Source organism: Amblyomma maculatum, chromosome 1 (assembly GCF_055883805.1).
Source record: "Amblyomma maculatum isolate TAMU_Amacu chromosome 1, ASM5588380v1, whole genome shotgun sequence".
Classification (NCBI taxonomy): Eukaryota; Metazoa; Arthropoda; class Arachnida; order Ixodida; family Ixodidae; genus Amblyomma; species Amblyomma maculatum.
The window spans coordinates 306,713,781-306,733,301 of record NC_139344.1 but is presented as its reverse complement, the minus strand read 5'-3'; the positions used below and the strand labels follow the sequence as shown (position 1 = coordinate 306,733,301).

The 19,521-nt window shown below is 44.2% G+C and overlaps 1 protein-coding gene across 2 annotated transcripts in view; it reads left to right on the top strand.

The window, feature by feature from the left end:
* LOC146207006 (vesicular integral-membrane protein VIP36) overlaps positions 1-19,521 on the top strand; it is a 69,738-nt gene that overhangs the window by 44,929 nt on the left and 5,288 nt on the right. The window contains exons 5-9 of one of the 2 annotated variants that reach the window (XM_084591759.1): positions 1,365-1,526; positions 6,605-6,719; positions 11,004-11,059; positions 11,124-11,190; positions 11,431-18,292. In XM_084591759.1, the coding sequence (XP_084447885.1) occupies positions 1,365-1,526; positions 6,605-6,719; positions 11,004-11,059; positions 11,124-11,190; positions 11,431-11,522 (492 nt within the window). In that variant the 3' untranslated portion in view covers positions 11,523-18,292. Of the gene's footprint in view, positions 1-1,364; positions 1,527-6,604; positions 6,720-11,003; positions 11,060-11,123; positions 11,191-11,430; positions 18,293-19,521 lie in introns of those variants that run through there. The other variant, XM_084591752.1, reaches the window with a different exon arrangement.

Here is a 19,521-nt window from a genome sequence, read left to right as displayed (position 1 = left end):
ACACCCTATATATACATATATATATAATCAGTATTTCTGAAACAAACGCCAGTTGCTAGTCGGCGCTGGTGTTGAGTTCTCGCTCCGTCCTGTACTAATGCTGTTCCCAACATGATCGTAAGCCAACAAGCCAAACTCTCCACTCTTCCGAGTTTCATTTCTACATCGGGCCCTTTCGCTTCTGTCGTTCTTCACGTTCTCCCTGTGTAACAGCGCCTGTGTTGTGTTCTCGCTCCGTCCTGTACTAGTGCTTTATTCTTTATTCAATGATTACCCCGCTTAGCCCGAAGGCGCTACAGCAGGGGGTTTACAGAGTGGAAAAAAAACACATCTTCATTTATGGAGCACACTTGATGACCTGAAAGCCGATTCCATTCACTGATGAATCGAACAAAAAAGGAACTGGCATACATGTTAGTTCTGACACGGTATTCAAAAATTTTAAAACAACGATCTGTGCGAGCAGAAACATAATGTGGCCTATGTAAGTATATTTCCTTTCGAATGCCTGTTTTGTTGTGGTATATTTGTTACAAGATTTTCAGACGTAATTTCCTTCTTCGAGAGGAGAGGGTTTCCCATCCTAATTCATTTTTCATGACTGTGCAGCTATCAGTTCTCGAGTACTGACAAAGGACGAACCTTGCTGCTCTATTTTGAATGTTTTCAATTGTATTGCTCAATGTAGTTTGCCAAGGGTCCCATACGGCACAAGCATATTCGAGCAGTGGTCGAACGTACGTTAAGTAGGCTATTGATTTCAAACAAGGCGGCACGTGTTTCAGATTTCGCTGTATAAAGTTTAAGGTCCTGGCGGCTTTTGCAACTACGGTATCCACGTGTATTTCATGTACAGTCGGCTGTAAGTGTCACACCTAAGTATTTATGCGCCACTTTTTGTGTCACTATAATACCACTGATGCTATACTCTGAGGCTAACTTCTAACTTATTTTTTTTACGTGCAAACGTAAAAAAAAGTGGAATACACATGTCGATTTTAGTGTTTAACTTCATTTTCCATTTTGAACACCATTCAAAAACACTCAAGTCACATTGTAACTGGGCAACGTCGTCTTGATTTCTAATTTGTCTATATAAAACACAGCCATCGGCAAACAACCGTATACTAGAATTGATTCCAGAACAAATGTCATTTATATATATATTAAGAACAAAAGTGGTCCTAAAACTGAGCCCTGTGGGACACCTGATGTTATATCTACAAAACTAGATTTCATTCCATTTCCATGTTTCCAACATGATGGTAAACCAACAAGCCCAACTCGCCACTCTTCTGAAATGAGAGCTGTCTCCAGTGCTGAACGTTTTCTAGCTTTTAAGACAACTCTTGTTCTCTTTTTAGCACGGCCACCCCTACATTTCTGCAATGGTCAACAATGGTACACTGTCTTACGACCATGACCGTGACGGCACCCACACTGAGCTGGCTGGGTGCGAGGCCAAATTCAGAAATGTTGATCATGATACTCACGTTGTCATACGCTATGAGAATGACGTTCTCACAGTGAGTGTTCTCTATGCTTTTCTATTAGTGCTTTCTGATTGCAGTTGTGCATACAAAGGTGTCTCCCATTCCTACTACAGCCAAGCTCAGTAAAGTATCATAATTGGTAAAGTTGGATGTTTTCAAAAGTCCTTGGAAATATTGTTGTGAGTGTGCCTTGATGAAAGCAATTAGTAAGCAAGGAAACAACATCTCAAGATAAATAAGGCATGATTCATGCTACTGGGGGCCTGCCTTATGGTTTTATCTACCCTCATTAACTTTGCAATGTTCTGGTCAGTCGCTCTACACACTGAGCTCACGTCATAAAAACTCAACTGATCAGTTAGCCCAACTTTTCGATTGTACGATTACTGCCCTAAATCTGCCTGCGTAACCAGCACCAAGGGATCGCATCACCATCAGTATCATTGGTGGATGTAGAAGCTGCATTATCTGCAAAAATGGTTGCAGATGGAATTGGGGCTAGTAATGGTTTCACATACAGGAAGCAAAAACATTCAGCGTGCACACCTCTAGTCTCATTTTATGCTTGCTGTTGCTGCTTGTGTGTATGTTTGAGACTAGCTGCCTGAAAATGCCCCTCAGAACGTTGGCACAAATAAAAAATGATTTTTTATCTCTCCAGGTTGGGGCAAATTGATCGTTTTGTGATCGTTGTGTAAATGAGCCCCAAGATGGCAAGCAGCCAAGGCTAAATTGAGCAATTTGAAGCTGGGGTAAATTTAACTTAGGAGGCAATTTCACTGCCTTAAGGAATTTTGCCTGAGTTTTTGACCTTTTTCGTGGTATGAAAAGTTGTTTGCTTGCAGTTGGAACAGCTGTATCTTTTGCCTGATTTCCCAATGCCTACAGTTTGAGCTGCAAAATTGTATGGTTGCATGCTTTGACTTTGCCGCTTTGCCATATTGCCTTCGGCAAAATATATGCCTAGTAGCAGTGGGATGACACTCCAATAGACCTTATGCAAAATTGCTGCCATCTATTGGCCGCCACGCGCGTTTCCGCCATGTTCAAGGGTAGCTGCATTGAGGAGCGGCAAGTGACATTAGAGGGTTAATGCTCGTTTTTGCCGATAATATCGACATACCGTTGTGTCCCCTGTTGTACGCAAAATTAAAATAAGGGTGCAGAAGAAAAGAAGCAGCAAGTTACATCCCTTGGGCTTTTCTTTTTTTTTCTTGAGGCTTCTGTTAATCTGCTCTCGCGTGGTTGTCGCGCTAGGCGCACCTTCAAGCAACGTGCCTGAATTGTAAAATATCTTATTTAGCGTGCATTGGAAGATTGCAAATCAGTACCCGGTGCTAAGGCAGACAAAATATATCGCCCGCGGTGTGTTAAATTTGCCTGTAGACGGACTGCGCATCGCCTTTTCGCATAAAAAGACCTGGAAGAGTGTTGTTCCTGATTTCCTTGTTGCGCTAATTCATCTCGGCTTTTAAGGTTTCATGCATACAAGCTGTCAACAGATTTCGCCCGTATGTATACGTCCAGGTATACAGACAGAACAGGTTTCGGCACTTCAAAGGCTCCAGACTGCTGTCTTAAGTTCCAGCGCGATATTCTAACGTCTTTACGCATTCGATTCATTGATGAATTGAATATAGTCGGCTACGTCCACGCTTCAGTTGTTGAGATGCGTCTCCAGAACACAACTTGCAAAAGAAATGACTCAGAGTATATATGCGGCAGCAACTGCCCCTACTGTTTAGCTGCTCTCGTCTACCGCGAGTTCGCATGATTGTTGTTGCTATATAGTGATGGCGATCACCGCGCTGTTTTTTTATATATATATATAATATGTGCGAGATTTTTTTTTCTGCTAGTTGTGGAAGTGTATCGAAAAGGAGTTAGGCCTTAATTTGGACCACGCCAGTCTTCTTTTCTCCCATCCATATCACTGAATAATTCCGTTTCTTCGTTTAACCTTCATGGCGCGCCATGAAAACAGTGTAATGAGGCAGGGATTGAAACTGTCAACCATTTGACACTATCCACAGAGCAATATCGTTTGTAGCGAGCCTTACTGCGCTTGGCAGTGAGGTTTGCTACTGCGGCTATCGCAGTAGAAGCAAGAATGAGCACACACATGTCTTACAACGTTATTTTGTCTAAAAGTATCCAGCACTATACATGTATGCATCAATTTTCTGTATGCCCATTGCTTGGTACATTCTACTACTTCCCTGAATTGCTGCTGGCAAATAATGTTTGTTGTTTTGCAATAAGGCAAAAAAAAAAAATATCCCATGCATCACAGCTCCACATTGAAAACATTTGTGTTCTTTCAGGTGTCAACTGACTGGACGCCCCGTAAATTCGGACTTTGCAAAATATATTCGGCAGCTATAGAAAGAAAAGCGCCATTGAACATTATACAAGCCATATACGTTCGCTACTTTTTCGCAAAACGATTTCGTGAAGAATGTCACTAGTGTCGAATATTGCATGAGAACGCAGTGTGATTAGTTTTTTAATGCAATATCTTCACAAACAAAGAAAGCCGTTAAGCCTTGTTCCCCCCCCTCCTTTCTGTCTCACTACTGAGCTCATCCCTGACATGGACAACGAAAAACAATTGAAATATTTCAATTCCGTCAATTACGGAAAGAAAAAGAAAAAAAATGCGGTATTGGAGAGGAGAGACTTTGCTGCAAAAACTGCGAATTGCACAAAGCACTGCTCTAATATGCGTCCACGAAGGAGCTTGACATTGCGTCTGGGTATAAGGCAGACCTCTGCTATGCGACTTCGCAGGCAGCAGTATCTGCTATATATTGATTTTCACGAAATAGAACCACGATGTGAAGGCAACAGGAGCTACATATCTGAGGAAGATCAGCGCGCATGGAATCACGTCGTTGATGTGTCACGTTTCACCGGCAAATTAACGTGGTTGGGGTTTTTAGCCAGTAACATATAGAATATGGGATCTGCTATATGGTTGATTACACACTAACGAGATACATCAGCTGCTAAACGTTCAGACAGAGGATGGGAACAGTAGTGCGCGTGCTTCACTGGAAACTGTGAAGGTCAATCAGAGCGCAGTGTTTATTAGGCATAAGTCCTATATTTAAAAAAAACAAGAAAAAAAAAAAACACAAGAAGCAACATTAAGCTCCTTCGTGTACGTGTACATCGCAGGCATGTTTTACACTCGGAAGCAATATCAATATGTTTTGCACTTTCATGGACGCGTATTTGAGGAGCGTATCAAGGAATGCCCCGGAGCAACAACGAAGGTTTTGCCATTTGTAGCTACGCTGTTAGCACCGTTCGCAAGAAGTTTTGGCAGCGCAGTATCGCTTCCCGATGTACAATTGGAATGTAGGCGGCGTGGACAAGTCAATCGTCTATTATTCCGTCATTTTTTGCTTTGAATGCGAACAAATACGCGGAAATCACAGCACAAAGCAGACACAGCTAACGCGACGGCCGCAGCCAACGCACTGAACCCTTCAACATGGCGTCGCGTAACGCGGTTCGCTAAAGGTCCGATAGATGGCAGCAATTTTGCATAAGGTCTATAGAAGCAATGGAGCGGAAAAATCGCTGGCGACACTGGCTCCTGTTTTTTCGGTGGTAAACACTCTGATCGCTAAAAGGCATCTGTACCCACCCGAGAGTAGAACAAGGTATATAATGCGTTAAAGTGCTATATTTTGCCATTATTTGCACTAAAAAAATTATTACCAACGTGTACGACCGGTAAAAACCTCAGATTTTACCCGCAATCGGAATGCATTGCTGTTTGCAAGCCCCTCTTGCCGCAACAAGCCAATTCAATCCGTTATGGCAGAGGGCAGTTGCACCGCTGCTGCTCGTTTTTTTATACATTTTGTCGCGTGCTGCTCTCACTCAGCGCTTCCGCATATTTTGTTGAGCACCCACATTTCGTGTGTATTGGTTCTTCTCGTGTAGCACCTCAGGCACGTTAGTAAATCTAGCAGAATGCGCCATGGCGCGCGCCGCACCCGCGAAAGCGGTCGCGCGGTAGCCAGGCAGCAACACAAAATAGTCGACATGAATTGCATACTTTATTCAAATAAAACATCAGTCTCGACATAGCACGTACAATAATGTTGCATTTGGGCATGAGTATCACAACGGCAGTGGCTAAACTTATGTGCACGCACTATGATGAGGCCTGACCTGACCACCGCAGCATGAGCACATTTTTACTTTAACTGTTCATTAAAGAACCATACGAAACAACTCGCCTAACGAAAGCACAATAAAACATTCCTGAATGTTCGGTCGTAGCGGCTTCAAGTAGCAATTGTCACCGGTCTAAGATAGCTAACAGTGTCGCTATCGGTTGTAACTGTTTCACTAATGTTTTAGATGAAGTGCGAAAAATACCTCTGGTAAGCAGGAACTGTAGAGCTTGCGCAATCTTAAGTATCCGGTGCTGTCGCACAGCTTCTTTACACAATAATATCAGATCGAGTTGCTTCTTTTCACTTGTCACATTTCCTATTTGGCACGTGATACCTGCCACTGCACTCTCGGCTGACGATTCAAATGGATGGGAGGGGGGAGGTATGTCACGTGGGCAGATAACCTTTTCGCTACAAAACACTGTCAACTGCGTGTGGCTCTTTTCGAAATTAACCTGCGAACATAAAGGTATTGTGCCCCATGCTTCTCTAAGTATGCAAATTATATTTGTATTAGGCCCAGCGCAATCTGCGTTTTGCCTCTGCCACCAATGCGCTGGTATCGTTCCGACGGTGGCGGCTCCTATAGCGTGGAACTCGCAACATGCCACCCCCCTGCTAGTAGCATGAAAAGTTACTTTATCGATAATTCAGTGTAGTCTATTTTAATACTAGGGGTGTCTGATCAGTGAAGCAGAAAAGGCTGTCATATCGTTAACAGATTACCTGAAAAGTGTTTCCAATGCAATAATTTTTTATGACTAAGTGAGCTCTCTACAGAAATGTGGTCAGGCATTGCTGCGAAACATATTCTATTGATTGAGGCACACTAAGTGTGCATACGAAAGGAACAGCGCAAAAAGACTACAGCCGTCCTGTGGCATGCAGTTTGATGTGTTTTCTTTTGTGGTGCAGGTGGCAACAGACATAGAAGGGAAAAATGCTTGGAAGGAGTGCTTCACTGTCAAGGGCGTTGAGCTGCCTACTCATTATTACTTTGGGGCATCTGCAGTGACAGGGGATCTTTCAGGTGATCTTCTTGCCTGCTAGGAAGGTTGGGGGGAGCATGCACAGAGGATATCATCCCTCATCTTGGCTAAAGGGCATGTGCAATGGTTTCATATTAAAAAACGCTGTGGAGGTGCAAATGTTCACATTTTTGATCCCGCCTATTTGGCAGGTATGCATATAGTTCCAACTAGCTACTTACTACTCAGGGGATTTCGGAAAGATGCTAAAAAAAAGAAATCAAGAAAAATGTATTTGGGTGAGTGGTCATGTGTCTTGAAAATGGGCAGACAACAGGCAGGGTGAACAGATGAGAGGGTCCAGTGTCCTCCATTGCACAGTGCAACCTAAAATCCCCGCAGGGGGCATTTGTTAAAGCAGATGTGTGCATGCACTGTGCGACACCACGGACCCCGAGCACCCACGCTTAGGTGTGGGGAAAAGGGGATCCTGATGGTCAAGCTGATGCCTAGCATTTGGAACAAGTTTAAGGCCCCTCGGCAGAGGCAAGACACCACTTTGGCCTACGCCTACCATAGACGGCACCTCCGGGCTAACCCATTCGGGGGAAATCGGCAGTTGCCTTTTCCTATCCTCCCCTCCATCTTTTCTATTTCCTTTCTCACAACTGTCCTGTCTTCTCCAGGTAGCGATGGTTAACCTTGTGTGGCAAAACTACCTTGAGTTCTGCCATATTTGGTTATATAGTCGCAGTATACGGCTGTCGTAGGCATGACTTAGGTTTTAATTTGTCACGTCCCCTTGTTGGACTCCATGGTGGGTGGCTGACACCATGGCCGAACAAAAACAAACTTAATGGCTTCTTCCTCTTCTTCAACTGATCGCCCTCCCACCAAAAGAGGGCTCACTGATATGACCTCTATGTTTTTTCTGAAAAATGCAACCAGCTTCCCACAGTTCCACGTGATCCACTCTGACAACACGGAGAAAATGGAAAGACTAATCTCACCTTTTGTAGTTGCAAAGACTCTCACAGATGTTATAGGACAAGGCTACAAGATGAAAAAACTGACAAATGGTGACCTGCTCCTTGAAGTACTTACAACCTGATATCAGCATGAGTAAACTGGCAGCCATCACATCCTTCGCAGAGATCCCCATGACAATCAGCCTACACCGTTCATTGAATATCGTCCGTGGAGTAATATCCGACAATGACTTGAAATACCTCACTGAAGAAGAACTGTTAGACGAAATGAAAGAGCAGAATGTGACCTGCATCTGTAGGATCAAAATCAGGCGAGACAAGGGAATCCAAACCAAACATATCATACTTACCTTTGCATCAAGCACCCTCCCAGAATAGGTAGGCTATACAAAACTCAAAGTCAGGCCCTAGATTCCCAACCTACGCCGCTGCTTTAAGTGCCAGAAATATGGCCATGGCTCTCAGAGTTGCCGTGGCCAACTCACATGCGCAAAGTGTGCTTCCCACGAATACCCTACAGACACCTGTGAAGTTTAACCGCACCTTTCTGCAAACTGTGAAGGGCTTATTCACGCTCACGTTCATCTTGGAAAAAGAAATAGTCACACTGAAAGTCACCGAAAACGTAACTTACGGAGAAGCACAAAAGTGGCTTTCATTACCACAAAACCTGCATTAATCGGTTGGGGCGCAGCAGGGCATGGCATCACAGCGGTCGTCAGCGTCTGCCCAGGAAACACACAGTGATTCCAGGGCAGTGCCATCCACGCCCCTGGTGGATATAGCTAGCGCTATTCCACCACCACCCACAAAGCTGGCTGCGCGGACCGTCAGATCAGCCAAGCCCAAAGGCCTCAACCCATATGGCGAGGTCTAAAACTAACCTATCTGTGCATTCTGCACAGTTGTCCACCACAGTTTTAAACTTCATTTCCAGCAGCCCATAAACATGGCATTCAATGAATTTACTTTCCCCTGTGGTCCCATGTTTGCAGGAGACTAACCTCAACAAAAGGGCATTTTAAAAGAGCACTTCCGACGCGACCGAGAGCAAGCAGGTAGGCTGTCTGGAGGCGTTCTAGTACAGAGCAGTGTTGCAACTTCACAAGTCCAGCTGAAAACCAACTGTTCTCCATCAATCACCTTTCAACCCCTTCTAACCATTACCCTTTAGAGCAACATTTAGAACGGCTACCAGAACCTTATTCCTCCTTTTGGGGAAGCCAACAAACAACATCTGTCTTTTATATACAGTGCAAAAATGAGCTGCCAGGATTTATGTTTATACCAATTTTAAATGGGGCATCCTTGATAACCCACATGGAAGCGATCATTTACCTTCCATAATCAGTCTGGAAAATTGATCTGATTGTTCCGAAGCAAACCTAAAAAATGTCTGATGACATCGGCGTAGATGAGCTCAACAAAAAGCTTACTGCTTGCATTATTGCGCTTTGCTATCTCTCAGGAGCATAGACACAAATCCTGGTACACACGACAGTATAAACAAGCAAAAAAAGAAACAGTGGCGAGTATTTAGAAAGCAAGCTGAAAAAGCATCATGGCAGAAATATGTGTCATCAATAAATTGCTCCACCAAACTGGATGGAAAGCACACCCCCTTCACAATTCCACTTTTGACAAACCCCAGATATACTGGGAGAGCATTTTGCTGCCAGTTTCAAGTTCTGCACACTATACACATTCCTTTTTAGCATCAACAGCTGAAAAACAAATTATGGGTAGAGCAAATTGTTTGATTACATGAGAAAAAGTGGTACTGTTGGTTGGCAAAAACACTGTGAAATTCACTGTGAAATGCTGACCCATTTATCTGAATCATCAGTAGAAGCACTATAATAAAATATGGATATTGGGAACAATGCGAAAGGCGTGAAAGAAAGCTATTGTAGTGCCACTCTTGAAGCCCTTCTCCAACCAGCTATAAACCAATAGCCCTGCTGTCTCGCAAAGTCGTTTGGAAGTATTCTGATGTTTGTCCTTGAATCCCGAAAACTGCTTGACGTTCACCAGTGCTGTTTAAAAAAACATGTTCCACTGCTGATCACCTTTTTTGACCTCAAAAAAGCCTATGACACCACATGGAGGTTTGGGATCTTGCGCGACTTGGGATTCGTGGCTGTTGGCTTTTTATCTAACCGGTCATTTCAGGTACGGTTCCACATTGTCTAAGAACTCAAGAAAATGGTGCGCCTCAGGGGTGCATCTTAAGTACTACTCTTTTCCTAGTAAAATTTAATCGCAGCGTCCATCATGTGTTCTGACTACGTCGATGACCTGCAAATAGCATGTATGTCGTCTAGTGTATCAACATGCGGGAGGCAAATCCAGTTAATAGTAAATCAACATGGGCTGATAGAAATGGTTTCAGATTCTCCACACAGAAGTCAGTAGCTGTTTTGTTCTCACTCAGAAGAGGTTTGCATACGGATCCCACAGTTTATCTCAATGACGTTGCTCTGCCAATAAAACATGAACACAGATTTCTAGGCATTACATTCAACAGAAAGCTCCGCCCACACGTAAACGCACCCAAAAAGAAAGCATCTTTGAACCTACTTGAAGTGCTGTCACATAAACGCTGGGGATCAGACAGGACGTGCCTTTTACAGATTTATTCGTATGCTCATGCTTCTGCTTCATCGGTCTGGAAGACCCTCATACCTGAAATGGCCCAGTCCATAACTTTGGTTTTCATCTGTCAATTGGTGCCTACAGGACTTCACCCGTAAAAAGCCTTTAGGCGGAAACAAACGAGTCGCTTTCAGACAGAAGAACCATGCTCACACTTTCTTACATACTGCAAATTCGTTCACTATCCGAACACCTTTGCTACGCAATATAGTTACAAAATGCCGATCCAGGACACTGTTCAATAACAAGCCCTGAACAGTCAGGCCGCTGCTGCTTCGTTTTGAAGAGATGTGCCAAGATTTGAACATACTTGGTACACTACCTGATGTAGGCATTGTCTCTACCCTCTGCCACCTTGGTACAATTTCCCAAATGTATTTGACTTCACACACTTAGCAAATTCAACAAAAACCAAACACCACATTTATACAGGAGTTCTTAGCCCTCAACGAAAAATACAGAAATTGTAAAACATTCTATACTGATGGTTCTAAATCATCATTTTATGCAAGCAGTGCCATAATAGAAGACAATCAAGAAAAGACAGTAAGTATAGCAGTTGAAATAATTGAGAATGCGAAGTCTCATTTACACCTGAGTGTACTGACCGCCTGTGCAGCTGCAATATCACATAGGAATGCATGTGCGGCTTAAGTTGAGACAGGACTGCTCGTATAGTAGTATTGTCTGTTCTGTTTGCAGATAACCATGACATCATTTCCATGAAGTTGTACGAGATTGATGCTGGCCCAGGCGAGGTGCGGAGCCCATGACTGCGTCTCTGTTCAAACTGACCTAATGTGGCATTTTTCTTTCTTGTAGAAGCAAGGCGACATTCAGGACAGGTCAAAGATCATTCCTGCTGCATCATATTTTGCTCCACCCAGAGGTACGTAGGGAGAGCCTGGCTACAAGTCTTTCAGTTAGTTTTAAATTATTGTTTGTGGCTTTACAAAGCTATGTCATGCTGGTTTGTTTTGGGTACATCTGATGCTTTTTGAAGACAAGCAATTGGGTACGATTTAATTTACCATGCATTTCACTTTTGGTAATGGACGTAGATCACGTCTTACTTTCACGCTCTAAAGTAGAGACGCTAAAGAAAAATATTTTGCACATTTTTACACAGATCCCTTTTCATCCTGGCTTGCTTTGGGAGAACATTCACTGGTCAATGTTCTCTATTTCCTAAAGGATGCAAACCTCCTGAACAAGCTTTAAGGCCTAAAGCAAAGATCAGTCCGTATCCACAAAATAAAAGCATTGTTCCTGGTGCATGATAGCCTGAGTCGCGTATGCTCCAAAAAAACCCAGTACAATACAATACAAAGTAAGTTTGGGGGATTTGAAAACCTAGTTAATATGAGCATTTTTATTTTTTTTTTGGTCCCAGGAACTTGTTACTGTACGCAGAGTGGGAAAACCAGCAATTGTTGGGGAAATTTCATGCACCGGGAAAAATCGGGGACTTTATCTCTTCCCTTCCCCTCTTTCTTGGTCTGCGTTCGTGGCTGCGAACGCTAAGAAAAGGCTTTTTTTTTTCTTTTTTCTTTTCTTTTTTTTTTTTTTTTTTTTTTTTGCGGGAGTTTTTTATTTGTGCCGTCGTGCTGAATGTTGCTGTGGCGGCTGTGGACGTTAAGAAGCTGCAATTTTTTCTTTCTTTTGCGAGAATCGTCCTTACTGGTCATGCTGAATGTGCGACGCAGTGTATGCTATATGGCGGCTGCGCCGGCAGGTTTTTTTGTTTTTTTGCGAGAGTCGTTCGTTCTTACATTCATGAATCAGCGAAAGCATGCGGTCAGCTGCGATCATGACACTGACTTTTAGCATTGTTCGCTTCAAATGGCATTTGCAGCTATCCCTCCCTCTTTCCAATCATCTCGTGGCAACTATAGAGGACTACGCCCGCCCCAAGCGCGGCGTGATAAATCTAACCAGGCTTGTGCAATCAAGCCATCACGGCCACTCTGCCAAGTTCGCTTCCTGCCACCGCAGGATCTATCAAAAGTATAGTCGAAAGATACACCATAACATTATCTCTGCGTAGCATCTTGGCGTGCTGCCAATAAATGAGCTGTAGATGCGACGGTCGAAATGGAGGGACACGCCACCGAACGCCTTTATTTATTTTATTTTTTTTTTTTTTCAAATTCTCGAGGGCAAAAGAGGGGGAGGGGTGGATTCATTATGCGAGTGGGTTGATTACGTGACACAGTTTTTCACGATTTCAAGTGGCGTCTTAAGCCAATTTCTGTTATCGGATTATCGATTATCGAACTATTTCGCGATCTCCTTCGAGTTCGATATGTCCGGGTTCGACTGTAGCATATACGCAAACTTGTCCTGCTTGATCAGAGTACATTGATATTTTGTCTGTTAGGCTCTGAACGACTTCCAATAAGAAAGTTGAGATAATTTGAGAAGTAACACTGCGTGACTGTCGAGATACTAGCGACGTTTACTTGCTTTCTAGAACTCATGATTACTTGTTGATACTCATGAAAGTGAAAACAGAGAAAAACGTGCACGGCAGAATTCCGCTTAGCGGCTCGATGTGACCGCTCAGGGTAACTGGCAGCAGCTTTTGTGACCTTTTCTGTACAAACAGGTGCTCGAGCAGTAGTGCAGGCATCTAAACTTGTTGAGAGTACTTTCTCTGTTTGTACTGAAGAGCCACAAACAAGCTCTTCGAGCACCACACATTAGCCCCTGTCGCAAGGAATTTTGTTCGGAAATGCAGCAAGCGCTGCCTTGTCCATAATGACTTGACGTTGGTTAAAACTCCCATACCTTGATGAGAAAACCAAGTATAGTTCGAAAGCTAAACATTTTGACAGATTTGCCTGTCTGGTTGGGTTGATAACTAAATAAAAACTTGAAATTTCTCCAACCAACACTTTTATTTTATAAAACCCGACGTTTCGGAGCCGGCTCGGCTCCTTCTTCAGGGGTGCATGACGCGGGGCTGCGTGCAGCTATAAGTAAAGGAATGGTCGGGGGGAAATTTCAAGTTTTTATCAAGTATAGTTTGAAATGACTTGTTCCTTTTTTTTTTAACGGGCGTTCAGGTCAGCAGACCATCGACAGACGCGTTCTTTGTGTGGTCATCGTGCTTGTTGCACTGTGCTGACACTGACGGCGCGCCGATGGTTGGCCTACAGCGTTGGTTGTCTGGCGCCGAGAGCGATCGGCCCATTGTTGGCTGATTTCATTGTCACACTACGAAGGCTCATTACCTGACTTGTCTGCACAGACTAACAGCCTTCTTCACCTCATCCTGCCCATAGCGTATGTCTGCTACAGGCCCTGGGGCTGCTGATTTTGATATTTGATGCCTGCTTTTTTGCTGCTTGTTCACCAAATGCATTTTCTAAATGAACGCTTTGCCATTTTCCATTTGAGTGAGAAATTCTCCTGAAAATGTGCCGATGACAACCCAAGAGTGCTGCTGCGTACGAGCATATATTGCTCGTTTGCATTGCAAAAAATGCAGGCTATTTCTCCTGCTCCAGTTATAGCATTATGCATTTACTCGACACAATAACCCTGCAAGAATTGCCAATGATATGGCATATTGCATGAGAGATCTATAATTGTTGTGGACATGTTCCACACAAGACCAGCGCTTCCCACTAATTGTAATTGCGTTGCTTAGTGCAATCAATACTTGATTGTGAATCTGTTTATCTAGAAGTTTGTTTGGCTGCCGTTTGCATAAATAAAGCGATCTAATCTGTTTGCCCATGAGTGATGCCGACAACTGCTGCCAGCCACCGTGAACATTGCTCAGCAGACTGGGTCACACCAATGCTTACCGCTTTATGTACAGACGCCTATGATAAAAGCAAATGTTGATGCCTGCAACTAAAACTACACTCAATGACCATTTGCATTTGCTAAAATTTGTTAATTTGGTCTCTAGGATAGCCAAAATCGCACACACGAAGCCTGCGGGCTCGCTAGGCTTATTTGTCACAGAAGCGGGTCGACATCAACTCGTAGCAAAACGTGCATTATCAGCGAGTGCCGAAGTGTGAACATATGAAATTCCACCACTAATTTGCTCAATTTTAGTACAAATAAGGCAGAGCTACGTAGCGTATGTCGCTCTCCGTCTCATTGATATGGCTGGCCTGAAAACCTGTCACAATACTAAGACCATGTGGTCGTGCTGGCGTCGGTCTAGTGTGAATTAACAGGTGTTAATTTTCATCCCCCAACCACAGAACTATGTTCAAATGTTTTCAGAAACGAGTGCAAAATCATGAGGTCATATATGAATAGATCTGGTTGTGCCCATACTGAAGCGAGTGAGACCCACCTGATCTTCTAATAACTCTCGCGCAGGGGTTCCACGAGCATGTCAGGCCATGTGGGTCTCACAAAGCCATCACGACACAGCATCTTCAATTGCCTGCCCATTGCAAAAGGTCGTTAAACGATGTTTAGAAGCCAGCCCGTATATCGCAAGAAAATGAGACACTCAAGCTTAACTGCGTTGAAGCTGTCTGTCCGTTACATCGCGACATTGCACCCTGTGAACTCGTCGATGCTTAATGCAACAGTTCACTAACAAATGAGCCCTGAACTGTCGGAAAGTAACACTTCTTGCCAATTCCAAAATAGAAAATCCGCTAAGTTCAATATTGCATCAAAATGCCAATTTTTATAATTTTATTTTGTTATTTGGCTTGTAAACAACGTTGCTAATATTTCAGATATATTGACAAGCACATTTTCTTGTTTGGCTGTAAATTTGAGATTAAGAATACTTTCATTTCCTGGATTATCCTGCTTACCTTCTGTAGGTTTATGTTAGTCGCAAAAAATTTCACTACAAACGGCTGTCTGCAAGCACTTTTGCATCGTCTGTTTCACCTTAGTTTGCCGAGCCCTCTGTTGGTTCCAGGCAGGATTCCAACACTGCTGCCAGCGCGTTCATATCGTTTTGATTACACTCTGGGATTCATCATCTATGCTCATAATGTCTGCATGACTGAACATGCGTCCAACTGCAAGAGCAGCAGCAGTATGAAGAAAGCAAACAGCTTGAAAGGATTTTTGTCGGAATTCTCTCACTACAGTTTTCTTCGAAACTTAGGGTCCCGTGTCCACTTTCCCAAACTTGTACATATGCTTGACAGGTTTGCCTGACCGCATGTCCGGCATCAGCAAACTCAACGAGTGCATTAAAAAATGCCGCATATATCAATTCAGTGCATACATGTTCACAATCTTGAGATCTCTGGGATGTCATGCGCTCACAGCGATGTTCTCTTTTAGAAATGAATAATTCAGAAAAATTCTAAGCCACAAAAACCGCCAATAAAAGCACTAAAAGGACCTAAAATATCCCGCCTCCGGCAATAAAACATTTTTGCCCGTTTAACAGTTTAAAAGCCGGCTAAATTTATTGGGAAGACTGCTAACTTGCAGCACCGATGTATACTGACTTTTGTGTGAGAAAATCGAAGGAACGCCTTTTATATAAGTTTTATTTGCAGCTTTCAAGTATGGTGCCTCCTTCCATCTTGGCCTTTCGTTTAATTGCTGTGTGTAGATTTCTGCTCATACTGTGTGCACCCACGTGGAAATATTAACGCATCACTATTGTTCACATTCCCTGCAGTTTCTGGGTACAGTCACTGCAGCATCAAATCCATTTCAAAGCTACCTTATTGCAGTTGGATATTTCCTTGTACTGATGTTAAGTAGTCCGACAGTGTGTATGTTCAAGTCAAGTAGAAAACGAATGTGGGCTCGGCATACTTGTACTACGTACATTACTGCACAATTCAATTATTAAAATACAGGAGTCGGTGATCTCCAAGAGTTGAAACTTTGATCCGTGTTTTCTCGAGCGTTTCTTCTTAGATCTTAATGGCTTTGGAACATGTCCTTGCTGCACAACGGCGTGACCAGCCAGATGTTTCACATACCGGACGAGCCACACCAGAGGGGCTCAAAAAGGGCTTGTACACTCGGTACTGTGCACATGTTTGCACCACAGAACACTCGCATGAACATTTAATGCAGCTTCAGGAAGCACAGCCCTTTAGACACAAAGCTAGTGTGGCTGCCGGATCATCTCAAGGGCAGCACATATGGGATTTTCAGTGGTTCCCCCCTATAGCCCGTGAAACTTGCAAATAAAAATAGCACTAGGAACAAACCCTGCATGTTTGCACAGTCACGAAAGTGCTTTGAGCAGAATACGCTTTCTTTGGTCGGCTTGAATTTACCTCTTTCTTCTCTGCAGCGTCCCATTTCGCTGTGAACTTTTGGTGTTATGGTGGAAGACAAGATCCTCACAGCTGTAGGTGCACTCGAATGCAGAGCAGTACCTCATTTGACAGGTTTTTTACATCCGTAATACACACTGAAAGCATTCTCTGGTGGCTTGAAATGCTCCTCGGGAGTGACATCGGCTGGCATGGGTGAGATTTCTCTCTTCAGCCGTCGCGTAAGAGAGATGCGAGTGGGGAATTTTCAATCGCGATAGCGCGTTTCTGTAATGCATAATCGAAATGCATAATCGAAATGCATACTCGATCAGCAAAATACTCTACTTGAAAAATTTAGAAAGTTAGCACATTCGAAAACTGCCTTTGTGTTCCTTTAAATTGGTCGAAATCACACCAACTTGCGCCAAAAAGGCCAGCAAGTGCGACATCATTTTTTGTGATTACTAGTATTGCATTGGTACTGCACTTACTGTATGATTCAATTATCATGAATATACAGGAACTTTTGTCCAGACGGCGTTCACTGGTTGCAGCATTTCACTAAAGCACATCATAGCCTTCATCCGTTGCACAATCTGGCGCTGATGAGCCGGTGCCAATGCTGCGATTATTTCTATTCACTGTACCCTGAGAGACACGGTACCTCCGGAACACGTCTTGAGAACATCATGTAGCTGACAAAGCACGCATGCTCTACTGCAGTCGCTTTACATTAAAATCTCATTGATATGATCCCGCTTTATACGTTCCTCAGCCGACGTCTTAATAAAAAAGGGCCAGGTAAAAAACTCCAGCCTGACCTGCTTAATACATAGAGCAGTGCAGCACAGTAGTGTGTGACGAAGTCACATGTAGGGTATACTACATAAAAAAAGGAAAACTATAGCATCGACAAACAGAATGCAGTTCATATTTTTGACTATCGTATTTTACGTTGGTTTGCAAAACACGATCGCGAAAATGTATGTTTAAATTTACACGAGGCAGCAAAAACCTGGTAGCGGGGACCATAGTAGCAGTTGTAATGGCAACGCAAGTGGCCGATGTTTTACTTCTGTTTGCTCACGTAACAAACCGTCCTTCGTTGTTGAGAATTCGTACCGGGTTCCGCAGTTTCACTCCCTCGCTGGAATTTGTAGCCTACCAAGATGCTGCGTGCCTATCACATCTCTGTGTATCTTTTGGGGAAGAATGACCAAGTGCCTTTGTCACCGGTGCTGAGTTAAACAATGAAAATGTCAACTTGTTTTTACGAATTGCAGAAACGCTTGCTTTTAGGCATTGAGAAACAAATAGTCTAGTGCAAAATGACAGGTTTTTCCAGGGTGCGCACAGATCCTTGAAAACACTTGAATTTGAAAATTTCGTTTTCAAGGCCCTTGAAAATCCTGGAATTCTTGTTGGTCCTTGAAAATTCTGGAATTCCTAGTTTACTGCATGCAAATGGTTATTAATCAGAAAAAAAAAATTGTCGACGATTACGTTGCTTCCTAATGCGAAATTTGAGCGCAGCTAATTAAGTGTTTCAGGAATTCGACCAAGACACAAGACGTGTGTACAATCACCGACAAGTTTTTATTTTTCACACTTGTTCCTTCAAGAAACACTCCACTAACAGTTCTTGGCTGTCATGAAGGAAGCTTTGTGGATCGGGAGGTCGCGGAGGTACCTGTAGGTGGTGGTCTGAGGTATGGGCTCTCCGCTTGGCAGACGCAGCATGGAGAGTGTGGTGCTGGGGCCCGTGAAGTACAGCACAGCTGATTTCCTTGCATTGAACTAGCCCCAGTTTTCTGAGATGTTCGGCGGAGATGGAGACAAGCTTCTGCAGCTCTGCTTCCTCCACGGCTAGAAGCACAATGTCATCTGCAAACACCAGGCCCGTTAGTGTCCAGGACTCTGGAATGCCATTGCGCAAGTATGGAAGGGCAAATCCGACGCCAGAGCGGATCAAGTGGTGTTCGAGCTCTGCTGTGTAGAGCATTTCGGGAGGAGGCATACCTTATTGCGGAGCCAGTCCTCGGGGATAGGGTCGCCGGCGATGATTCCAGTGTATAATTCAGCAAGGTGTTCGCGAGCCTCCTTGCCAAGACATTTAATCAACTCAGCGGGAATGCCGTCCAGTCCTCGAGCTGTGTTAGCCCCCATGTGGGCGATGGCTCGGTCAAGTGCTTTAGGTATCACCGACCGGGAGTTGAGATCTGAAGTATCGCTGTCGCACGATGTTGGTACACGTGTCTCAGCTCCAGTGTCAGACTCTTCCCGGTGATCAGCCTGTCCGTATACTGAGTGAAGGTGGTCTGTGAGATGTTGTGCTAGCTCAGTGACCACTGCACCTGTGGTAGTGTCCTGTAGCACATGAGCTGGTGGCTTCCTGTCCAGGGAGGACACATAAGCCCAGAACTTGCGCGAAGCGTTGCGCCCGGCTCTCGTGATTTCTTGTAGCTGTTTTTGATTGCATGCTGCCATTTTCACCTGGACAAGTTGTTGCGCCTCCCTCTTGCGAGGCCAGTTGACAGTCTTCCACAGGGAGTTGTTTGACTGCTCTGCGATGCAGGCGGTTGGCCGCGCTCCGCTCAAACTTAACCTCATCGTCCCACCACTTTTTGCGCTGCATTCCACCCCGAGATGTGACATGAACTGCGTGCTGGTTCATGATGCGCAGCAGCTCTCAGACTTACTCGGCGTACGTGGTGCCCTCCCTGCGCGTGGTGCTACTTTCAAATGAATTGGCCACAGTTTCATATGAGTCCACTCGAAGATAGCGCGTTTCCGGGCTCTGGTTCCCTATCTTGGAAGTGCGGTGGTTGCCACTGACAGTCGAATGCGGTTGTGGTCGCTACCGACACTAAACCAGCCATCTTCATCGATGTGTATCTGCGTGATGCTGGCTGCCAGCTTAGGCGAGACAAGCACATAGTCTATTGTTGAACGGCTGCTTCAGGCACTCCATGTAACTGTCCTTCGCATTCGGCCCG